The sequence below is a fragment of the Lolium rigidum genome, chromosome 2 (assembly GCF_022539505.1).
Source record: "Lolium rigidum isolate FL_2022 chromosome 2, APGP_CSIRO_Lrig_0.1, whole genome shotgun sequence".
Classification (NCBI taxonomy): domain Eukaryota; kingdom Viridiplantae; phylum Streptophyta; class Magnoliopsida; order Poales; family Poaceae; genus Lolium; species Lolium rigidum.
Window position 1 is genome coordinate 254,470,561 of NC_061509.1, and position 12,062 is coordinate 254,482,622.

The window sequence follows — 12,062 nt, forward strand, 5'->3', positions numbered from 1 at the left end:
GAAGAGAGTGGCGACCACATTTATACGATGTGGAGCGTCTCGAAGGAAAGAGACCACAATTTTTTTCAGTGGTGAGATGATGATATATCTTCAAGTCTGCGGACGTCGCCTTTGGCTTACTAACGACTGCACCAGCCGGTGGTGGATGCCTAAACCTAACATCTCTCGGTCCTCACATGTGTGAATTGGGTTTTTTTTTCTATCTATTATAAAGGAATAAGTTCTTTTAAAAAACTTACGGCATCTTCGGCCGATGCAATTCGACACCAATTGTGTCCGTTTCACTCCGTTTGGGTCGGGCCGCTGAATCGGTCTGCATGTTCGTTTACGTCAAGGCCAACCAAGCGGCCCGACTCTTTCTTTTACCACCGTCAACGATGGGTGAGTCGATTCCCGTGTGTGACCGCTCGATTCCCATACGCGGGAAAGGGCGTGCGCGGGCCTTTGCGGCCCTCGCAGCGGTTATGAATGGATGGTGTTGCCGTGACGATGAGGGCAAAATCCTAGCTAGCACCGAGGGCTGAGCACGACCGCACCTGGAGCCTCTTCGCCGAGATGGCGCGCACCCGCTACTCAGACGATCCGAACTCAACGGAGCTCACCGCGAGGGCGGCGTTCGAGGCGGAGGAGATAGCCGCGTACTCCCGCCAGGACGAGGCAGAGGAGGTGGAGGCGGCACATGATGCCATCTTCGAGGAGAGGAACCTGCTCTTCATGGAGTCGCTACTCCGCCATGCACGGTCGACATCGATGCGCGTTGGGGGGACCGCGGCACAACCGCCCCGGCCATGGACATGGCGGCGTTGCCATCAACCTCGCCGACCTAAAAAATGATGACAACGCACCGGACCTCGATGGGCTCGGCGATAACGATGGCATCGACCTCGACGACTTTGTGGATGAGGAGGCCATGGATATGACGAGTTGCGGGTGCTTCTCGCGCCGTTCGAGACCGTCCCGCGGGATGCTAACCACTCCACAGCTCATCGAGGTGGACACATATGCCCTCTACGGCCATCGGGACATCATGCGGGTGGCCGAGTTGTCGTCCCCGGCAGCGGTTCACCGCGTGACGCACGAGCATGCGATGACGACGAGGCGGAGGGGGCAGCAGCGTGTGGATCGGGAGAATCGGGAGATGAAGGAGGCAGCCTCGGCGATGGTTGAGGCGTTGGAGGACGTGGCGCGGGACCAAGCCCGCTACTATGCCGACACGAAGGCGGGCCTACATGCCGATAGGTCCCACTGGTATCCTTCTCTGGCGGAGATCCAGGCGCGGCACATTGTGGAGGAGGATGCGAACAACTAATGAGTGCAATTATGACGCATATTTAAGCATACAAAATTCATATTGCCACTCTTATCATGATCTATCTAACCTATGCATATTATGCATGATTACTAGTTCACATTCATTTTCATATGAGTTTTGCACAAGTATTAGTTTTTATTAGAATTTAATTATTTTTCCTTGTCTTTGACATGTGTGTACATGTTATGAACAATTATGGATAAAGAAAGGAAAGAGGAGCCAACATGATGCAATATGGAGAAGTTGCACACACAAGACTTGGCCATATGAGTGTGGAAAAAGACAAATTTTCCATCTTCTCATACTAAAGATTCAATACTATGTTGTTGTAGCTCTCGTCCATAAGAGTTCAACGAGAAAAAGAACACCCAAATCGAAGTTCGTATTAAGGAATGACGGTTGAAACAGTAAAGCTACTGCAAGGTTAACGAGCATCGGTATATGTTTAGTGAGATGGAACACCATTTGTGAAGGGACGACGGGCATATTCGCTATGGAGCTAACCAAAATCGCAAAACCAACCTCCATAAGCCTATTTAAAGAGGGGGAAACCTAGCCACCAAGGGAGAATCCATCAACATACCTCCATGATGGAGCCCTGCGGCCTCCATAGCCGCTTGCATGCAGATCTCCACCATCACCACCACACAGAAGGATAAGGGACGTAGAAGGCCTCCGCATCGATCTCCATCGTCATCATCATCAACATCGTCTCCATCACCGATCCCCTTGTTTACTTGGTTGTATTTCCAAATCATATTGTGAATTTGCACTTGTATGCATTCATACATTCATACCTATGTATCCCATTCATATTATTGTGATGATGTTGATTGCCTTCATACAAGAGTAGTTGCTTTGTTCTAGGGGAGAGACGGAGAAACCCTAGCACTATTATGAGATGAAATAAAGATGATCTATAATTTCAGTTCACGAGCATGCATTAATTCTCTCTAGATATTATGCGAACTGCACCATGTAATATTTGCCTACGGGACTAGAGAGGAAACTACCATTGATCATGTGGTATTATGTATTGTGCTAAGTGACATAATGTACCGGTGTGCTATTCATGTGGGTGACAGGAATTATAAGGGATTCACTAAGCTCATATAAATACCCATGGAGATACCCTTAATTGTGAGGTATTGGAGTGGCTTACTTACGATTATTGCAGTGGTACTAAAATATCAAATGGCTTACCTGTGATCATCTTATTATGAATCTCTAAGTATGAAGGAAGATATAGATTTATCTTAATCATAAATAACACTAATGTTAGTGGTGGATCCTACACTCCCAAAGAACTCCTTAGTGATATCACAACTCCTTCCAACAACACTCAGCATGCTTTTTATTTACTTTAGCCATTTACTTTATTCTTAATTACTTTAAACCACTCTCAATTATCGTTATACTGTCCACCTATAGAGTAGACTATTTCCAATCAAGATTCTAACGTGGCCACAGTGACAACGTGGCTTCGGGGTTGTGTTATTTCCACTTGCAAAGCTTGCATCCGACAAATTTATAAATAATATTTGCTACTATTAATACTGCATAGATCCTGTTGTTGGTGCAGGAACACAATCATCAACAACCGCGACCTGGAGGACATCCTAGTCGTGGCGATGACCTTGCGCCGCTAGGAGGGCTACACTGCCCGCCGCTTGACTCGGCAGGAGCGCGAGGTTTACGCCTCGCAGCCGAGCTTCGATGGTGCCGGGCCGTCAGGGCATTGCTAGCGGGCCAGTAGGTCGCGCGAATGCGAGTAGCCCCTATTGTGGTACAACATGCGGTGATGAGTACATACGGCCGTCATAGTTTATGTTAATTGAACATGTAACCATCAGTGTAAAGATCGTCATTTAGTACTCCTAATATTAATGAAGAACTACTTGTTACCACGTGTCAATGATGGGCGGGCTGGGAGAGGAGTTGGGCGGACACCAAAACGGTTCGCATCGCGTTTCTATCAACACACTGCATGTGTAAAGTTGGGTCATGAATACGTTGATGAGGATAGGCTGCTCACTTTGCGTCGATCCACCTGGGCTTTCTTTTAACCCATTTCATGTCCACGCGGAACAGGTGGATCGGCAAAACAAACACGGTGACCACGAGCAAAGAGACATGGGAGTGAAATGCCTCAATGCAGATACTATTGTTGTTGCACCTCAAACGAAACAAGGCCATCGACGGAGCGCTCGGCTGGCTCATCCACTAGTCGGAGAACAAGCAGTAGAGCGTTTATTTGGAGTTGGCAGGGTAGGATGTGGAGCAGCGTGAGTGTAAGGGTATTTTACCCTCGACCATTATTTTGGTTAATGATGACACCGAAGCTAATGTGTGGACTAATGGTATCTATGTGTATATGCATGCTTTAGTTCACAAGTGTGGTCGGAAGGTGGTGACCGACGGTATTTTCGCTATTTTCTCTATTGTTTTATCCCTGAGTCGATAGGAAACACCCACTATTAAGCGGTTAGGTTAACCTTTCCAAACGGACACATTTCTCCTTGAACTATAAATACCCCTTTTTCTAGCTTGAGAGGTTAGGGTAACTATTCATATTATATCCTTGTGCTCTCTCTCTCTCACCATTGTTGAACACCAAAAAAAATTTGATCTCCCTTTCTACCCAACCAAAGTCAAATCCCTTTGGTGGAAAGCAAGAGGAGGCCCCGATCTACAATCCCATCAAGCCAAACTTCATTCTTCTTTGAGTTCATCGAGCAAGCTTGTTACTCTTGGGTTTGTGAGAAATCCTAGGTGGCTAGGGTCACTCGGAAGATTCTAGTTTGTGGATTTGCTCCTATAAGAAATTTGGCGTTACTCGACACATTTAATGAATTCTGATCGATGTAGTTTAAAAGAACAACTATGGACACATATATCATGTCAAACGGAACTACATTGCTACATAATTAATAATCTTCATTAAGTAATAGCCACTAATTTTAGATCAAAACAATTTAGATCACGTGGCTTAAGTTGGTGGCTCTATTAGACATCTATATTGCTTTTAGTATATAATAGATGTTAATATTTTTTTAATAAATAATAGCCACTAGTTTTAGATCTAACTGTTAAAACAATTTAGATCATGTGGCTTAACGTGGTGGTTCTATTAGACACATTTATATTGCTTTTAGTATAATAATAGATAATATATAATATATAGATATATAGATAGACTAATTAATTAGAACAACTTTAATTGGAAAAGTGTCAACAATTATTACACTAAACCAGTAGTATCGCTAGATCAATTTGGAAATTTAGTTTCATTTTATACCAATTTAAATTCGTATATGGTGCTACAAAAAAATTAAATTTGGCCAAATTTGATTTTTTTCTTACTTAAAGACAAAATCTACAAGTAGACTCGAGTATGACATAGTGTGGTGGTTTTTCAGATTATTCTCCTAGATGCGCATTTGCTCTGAATGGCACAGCCGCACAGGTACCTCCGACCGTCGTATTCATGCCCTGCCGCAAGTACCGTGGCCGCCGGCTATAAAACGCGACGCCGGACTAGAGCAGAGCAGTTGAACATCGTGTTCAAGTGTTGAACTGCCCTGCCACAAGCACGCCTACATTATGGCCACTCCCGTATGTAGTCTCTCCAATTTAGTAGTGATTGCAGCACTCATACTGCTTCCCACTTGTTTGAGCTTGTCGTCATCAACGACCAGCAGCAAGGAATCCACAATGGACCGTGAGGCCCTGCTTTGTCTCAAGTCCAACCTCTCGGATCCCAGAGGCGCCCTTGCCACATGGAGCAAGAATGCTTCACTAGATTTCTGCCAGTGGCATGGCGTCTCGTGCAGCAAACGGCATGCGCAGCGCCGTGTCGTCGCGCTGGATCTCGAGGGAGAAGGTCTTGCTGGCCAACTGCCACCATGCATCTCCAACCTGACTTCTCTTGCGAGAATTCACCTGGCCAACAACAGGCTCACCGGGGGTATCCCGCCGGAACTTGGCCTGCTTGCTAGACTCCGCTACCTTGACCTCAGCCACAACGCCCTCGGCGGCAAGATACCGGCCAACCTCTCATCTTGCTCCGGGCTTGAGGTAGTCGCGCTTGGGAGCAACTCCCTCGAAGGTGAGATTCCACCATACCTTGGTTCTTCACTTCCCAGCCTTCGCACTCTCTCCCTTTGGAACAACAGCCTCTCTGGAGCCGCCCCAGCATCCATTTTCAGCAGCCCATCAATCGAAAAGATTGATCTTTCCATGAACCTGTTGTCAGGACCGATTCCTATTCTCTCTGCCAACTCATCTTCAGTTCTTAGGCTTATTAATCTTATCTTGAACAGCTTCTCAGGGGAGATACCATCCACCATAGGGAACTTGACTTCCCTAACCAATCTCGTGCTCGCCGGTAACCAATTGCAAGGAACAATCCCGAGGACTCTAGTGAGAGCCTCAGGCTTGGAATTTCTTGATCTGACATACAATAATCTTTCCGGGATTGTGCCCATCTTTGTCTACAACTTCACCTTGCTCCAGTACCTTGGCCTAGGAAACAATGCTTTTGTTGGAAGATTACCTTCTGACATGGGCAAGACGCTCCCAAACCTCCAGATGTTGGCCATGGCCATGAATCATCTCGAGGGCCCGATCCCTCTGTCGCTAGGCAACGCCTCTAACCTCGAGGCAATCTATCTTTCTACAAACAATTTCAGTGGGGTCATCCCGTCTTTTGGATCCCTGGCAAAATTAGACACAGTACTGATGTACAGTAACCGCTTGGCAGCAGGAGATTGGGGGTTCCTCTCCTCGTTAACCAACTGCTCACAGTTACGGTGGGTAAGTTTGTCTGAGAACAACTTACGTGGACAGCTGCCTGCATCTCTTTCTAATCTTTCCAAAACACTGGAGATCCTTGATCTAGGGTCCAATCACATAAGTGGAACTATTCCGGATGAGATTGATAACCTTCTCAACCTCACCATGCTTTATCTCAATGATAACCTGTTAACTGGGAAAATACCTTCTACTCTTGGTCACCTATCCAATTTGAGTGAGCTCGTTCTATCAGGAAATCATTTGTATGGAGAGATTCCTTCGTCATTAGGTAATCTTGATAGACTGAACAAGCTTAATTTACAGGAAAATGACCTGACAGGAACCATACCAGTAGATTTGTCCCGGTGCACAAATTTGCTAGCACTAAACCTCTCTTGCAATTCGCTTCATGGAAACGTGCCTACAGAACTCTTCAGTGGTCTACGTCAATTGAGTTTGTACCTTGATTTGTCATACAACCAACTCAACAGCAGCCTGCCATTTGAAATTGGTGGACTGATCAATCTTATTTCTTTGAACATATCTCACAACAATTTCATCGATCAAATCCCATCCACCATGGGTAGTTGTCTCCTCCTGCAGTCCGTCCACATGGAAGGGAACCAACTAGAAGGAAGCATCCCACAATCCTTGATGAACTTGAAAGGCATCATGGAGTTGGATTTCTCTCAGAACAAACTGTCCGGGGAAATACCACACTTCTTTGAGAATTTCACGACATTAGAATATCTAAATCTATCATTCAACAACCTCAATGGACCAGTTCCTACGGCCGGAGTCTTCGCTAACGCAAGTGAAGCATTTATCCAGGGCAATCCACAGCTGTGCACGGATGAGCCGATGCTACAACTACCTTTATGCTCTGCTTCCGAGCATAAGAGAAGGCATCCCTTGCTTAAACCATTGGTAGCAGTTGTAGCCTTGGTTGCTGCACTCTTGGTTGTCTTTGTGGTCATCATTATCTCGAGGAAAAGACAGAAAATCACAAGCACCCTGAAACTTAATCGTTCCCGCAAGGAACTGACGGTGTTATCATACAGTGACCTGAGAAAAGCAACAAATGGTTTCTCTGTCTCCAATTTGGTAGGCAGTGGGCAATTTGGTGAAGTCTACAAAGGTGTGCTGCATACAGAAGCTGATCCAGTTGCAATCAAAGTTTTCAAACTTGGTGAATATGGAGCCTCTGATAGCTTCATCTCTGAGTGTGACGCTTTAAGGTACATACGCCACCGAAACCTTGTGAAAGTGATCACAGCGTGCTCCACATATGATCCGGTGGGGAATGAATTCAAAGCTCTTGTCCTTGAGTTCATGGCGAATGGTACCCTTGAAAGTCGGTTTCATGACAACTTTCACCGTTATGCTGATTTGACCCTGGCTGCAAGGATATGCATAGCAGTGGACATAGCTTCTGCTTTAGATTATCTCCATAATCAGTGTGCCCAACCATTGGTCCACTGTGACCTGAAGCCAAGCAATATTCTTTTTGACGACAATAACAGCGCCCATGTTTGTGACTTCGGTCTGGCAAGGTTTCTCCCTGGCTGCTATTCTTCTGCAGGGCATAACATGCCCACGAGCTTTGTTGGACCCAGAGGATCTGCGGGATACATTGCACCTGGTGAGTTGAAAGCTTTTTTCCCCTTCTCGAAAAAAAAAGTTTTTTTCCCTTATAAGTCACCAGTCTGCAGTATATAATTCGTGTTTTGAATCGACAACTAACTTTCTTATGAATCAATAATCTCTTGCAGAGTATGCCACAGGCAGCAGAATTTCTACCGGTGGTGATATTTATAGCTTTGGTATTATTATTCTGGAATTGCTCACAAGGAAGCGCCCTACTCATGGACTGTTCAAAGATGGTCTAACACTTCACAAGTATGTGGATGAATCATATCCACATTATACTGAAGTAGTAGACCCCGACATTCTGGCACATTTCGAGTCTGAGCAACCCAACCATGCCTCGAAAGTACAAGAACAGCCTGCGATTGCACAGGTGCAAAGATGCATCGTTAAGCTTCTCAAAATTGGCCTTATGTGCTCTAGCGACTCTCCAAGAGATCGGCCAAATGCACACGACGTTCATAACAACCTAATCGCAGTAAGGGATGAGCTCAACTCATAAAACAAATAAGTGCAGCATTGGCGAACCAGGTGTCTACCAACAAGACAAGCTTTCATTGTACTATTTTGTAATTAAGTACTAATATTATTCATAAATAAACAGTGTAAGAGCTGAATCGATCAGCCCCTTTCTGGTACCTACGTTGTTTCTCACAAAACACAAAGGATAGTCCCAGCCTCAGTCAATAGGGATGCAGCATCAAACTCCTAACCTTATGTCAAGGGCTGGTTAAGCTCCTGCAATGGAGATAAAATATTAATTAACTATGAAAATGGGGGTGCAAATGCGTAGCATTCTTACTAGTACAGTAAATGACCACTGGCATCATATGGCAGGATCTTCACTTCCATTTCCAGATTCTGCAACATGTTTTTCATCAGCAACAAAACATGCAATAAGAGATGGTTCTGATATCATGAGCAAGAAAATATCAGTAAATACCAGTAATAGCTGCAAGATTTTCTTCTTTGTACATTCCAAGAGGTGAACCGTGCACCGATAAGAGCACCTCACCATTTCTTGGGTAATCTTACAGTTTTTGGTATCATGCCAAAAGAGAGTCGAGTACTCGTAGCCTGTTCAGGATTATGTTACACCGCAATACGTATGCTTAAAAGGTGATTCAAGATCAAATTATTTATTTGATCTTCCAGAGTTATAATAATAATATAGCATTTCATATCTAGAGGGTTAAACACAAACCCCGGGTGTCTGTACAGAATCCCCTGCTTCTGTCATTTGGCCTTCGGGTAGCTCACTCCAAGTCTTTAAAACAACAGAGAATGGTAAGGAATTGTGATGCGTAGAGCAAAACTATCTGATATCACTATACAAGGAAATACTTACAAAGTTGTTAAGATCAAAACTACTCTCAATGAAGTTCTTCTGTACTGCACACATCATATAAGGTGAGAAGATCATCCAGGCCAGCTGATTTATTATTGCCTACAAAAGTATCTGATCAGCAACAAGTAGATAACACTTGAACCTGAATCTCCTGAGAAATGAAAACCAGAAGCAGTTGCCAACGACGTGATCGAAGATCGTGAAATCTTGTCATTCCTCTGGTCTCCATTTATGTAATGATCCCACCCTTTCCATGTCAACTCAAGCTCATCTTGCTGCTCGTTCCTTACAACAGACACGTTGGGCAAATTCTCCTGAAAAAATTGCAAGGCCCATGTTTCCTGTTGCTCCATCGAAATGTAGGATCGCACCAAATGCAGCCGGGAAAGTACACTCTCATTCTCTGCTGCTTGAATGGCTCTGATGGCAGCCTTCCGACGTTCAACTATATTCATTTCAGAGACAAGATTAGAAGCAGAATCCAAATCGTTGCATGAAGTAAAATGGTCAGTGCCTCAGTGGCATGCATTCTCATCAGTAAAATTCAGGTTTGACACTAAATAGCAGGAGGAAATTTCCCTGAACATTATCACAGCGGAAGATTTATAAGGCATAAGGCATAATAAAGCAGACTGCCAAGAGAATAAGAAAGGGAATTGGCATTAACACTTCAGTCCCATGTTTTATTTGCATTATGTTACAAATCTTCCCTTTCACGTTAGATTTCACAAAGTTCAACCTGAATTGCCAACTTTATGTATCCTACTAAATGTGAGGACAACTGGAATGACGTCATTACATCTTCTGACGAACTGTGGATGCTGAATCCTTCCAAGCAGGCTTGAACCAAAGCCAGCATGAAAATGATATTGCGTATTAGTGTTGCTTCCCCAATGATATGAATCATAGCTTATCTACGTATTAATAGACGATTTATGCAGAGACTAGCAACATGAGCTAAAGCAGTAAAACTGGTCTGTGATGCGTCCGTAATCATGATATGGGAGTCGATCCTGCTTTGCGATTATCGAGGTCTCACTGCCCAGTGCAGCTATCCAGAGAACTCAAACCTAGAATGGAGTTCAGAAATTGAGCGCGGGGTGGGTGGGGACTGGGGAGGAGCAGGGAGGGAGATAGGGCTCGGAGGTACTTACTCTCTTGGTCGGCGAGCCAGTGCAGTTGCTCCTGCACCGGTGCGTCGGGGCCGGGCGGCGGCGGGGGCAGCTTCTGCTTGGCGGCGGGAGCAGCCTTCCGCTTCCTCCTCGGCGCCATCGCCTCGTAGGTTGATTTGGGGTCTCGAGGGGAAAACTCGCGAGGTTGATTTGAACTGGAAAGCGCCGATGGATGGGGAAAAAATGAGGAGATCTGCAACAGAGGCCTCGTTTTGAAGGTATGTTCTGTCCATAAACCAAATGTAAATTCGGCCCAGAAGTATATTAAACTGGGCTAAGAAAAGGCTGCTTGGAATCCCAATTCCAACCCACCACAGATCCGCTATTTTTTGCATATTAATCACCGAAAAGAAATTTTTATTTTGGCCGACAAAACATCCACTGTTTTTATAACCTTTGTTTCTAAACTTAGTCTTTCCATTGTTCACAATTGATAGCAATTTTAGAAAAAATACTCCCTTCAATTCATAATAAGTCATAGTTTTATTTTAAATTTGACTAAAACTATATTAAAACCACGACCATTATGATGGATCAGAGGGAGTATAATTTTATAATTTACCTTCTCCACCCAAAATTCATATAATGTCAAATCAGACCATTTCCATTCCGCATGAATTATGGAAGCAAAATAGTTACACTTAGGATAAAAGGTGTGAAAGTTAAATTTGAGAATTGTGGTTACAAATTTATTATTGAGTCAAGTAACAACTATTTCTATTTTGTTCATAGCTCATTCGTAGCTAAGACATGCGGATCTCCAAAAATTGACACTTCTTGTGTTTTCCATCATTGACCATCTCGCACATAACCAGCTCATTGAGCTATTAGGATTGTTGAAATTGTATTTGTGCTCCTCAAAATAAAAATAATAATCCAACACCTAGAACCAATCATACCAGAGAAAAAAAAGGAATTGTATGAGAATTGATTGGAGGAGATCATGGTCGAAAACTTGAATATAGGTTAATTAGAGAGGCTATATCTCTTCCACTTAAACATAATAAAAGGGATACCTACTACTATCCTATTAGCAACCCTAACAGTTATTCATCTAAAAACTGTAACAACTATTTGTTCTTAAAAAACACGGATTTAACCCCACACACACACACACGCACACACACATGCACACATGCGCACACACATGCCCACACACGCACACGCACGCATGCGCACACACACAAACACTAGCAACATAACCTATGGTTGATAGCAATTATTCTTTCTAGTGATGTTCGCTTACATGCTAGTTTGATTTTTCGACTACTCATAGGTGCCTATGACTAGTACCGTATTCCTTTGAGTTCCTCTTTCTCCACATCCGGGATCGTTGGCTGGCCCAGAAACTTCTGGACGCCTTGGCAAACATGTTTAAGATTCTAATTTTTTGGGAGAAAATTAGTTGAGCGCCATGTATCGCAAGCAGATTCACCTCCTGGAAACCTAGGCGGCTCCCTAGGAAGGAGGGATGCTAGATCCGGCCCTGGATGGTAACAATGGATGGGAGCTTCTAGTGATTTTGATATGGAAAGAGGAGCTCATTGGTGTATACAATCTTGGGGAAGATGTTGGGCCGAGGGGGATGCATACAACCTTGGTGAAAGGATTTGTGGATACATATTAAGTTCACAATCTCAAATCCTAGCATAATTTGACATACACAGAGATATACGCAAATACTAGCTAGGAGTAGCGCACAAAGTTCACATGGATAATACACACTAGTAATCGTCATAAGTTTCATTGTCCGACAATTTTTCCTTCTTGTCTTGACCATATATCCATA

The 12,062-nt window shown here is 44.1% G+C and overlaps 2 protein-coding genes across 2 annotated transcripts; one reads left to right on the forward strand and one right to left on the reverse strand.

The window, feature by feature from the left end:
- The first annotated feature begins 4,875 nt into the window (after positions 1–4,875).
- LOC124693283 (receptor kinase-like protein Xa21) lies at positions 4,876–8,391 on the forward strand. Its single transcript, XM_047226759.1, has 2 exons — positions 4,876–7,748; positions 7,879–8,391. Exons 1-2 carry the CDS (start codon positions 4,916–4,918, stop codon positions 8,253–8,255), a joined length of 3,210 nt encoding a protein of 1,069 aa, XP_047082715.1. The 5' UTR covers positions 4,876–4,915; the 3' UTR covers positions 8,256–8,391.
- A 366-nt stretch (positions 8,392–8,757) lies between these two features.
- Positions 8,758–10,373, reverse strand: LOC124688580. Its single transcript, XM_047222242.1, has 5 exons — positions 10,256–10,373; positions 9,244–9,546; positions 9,102–9,145; positions 8,958–9,020; positions 8,758–8,830 (listed from the first exon to the last, which is right to left on the reverse strand). The coding sequence occupies exons 1-5, from the start codon at positions 10,371–10,373 to the stop codon at positions 8,765–8,767; spliced, it is 594 nt and encodes a 197-aa protein (XP_047078198.1). The 3' UTR covers positions 8,758–8,764.
- Positions 10,374–12,062: the final 1,689 nt, after the last annotated feature.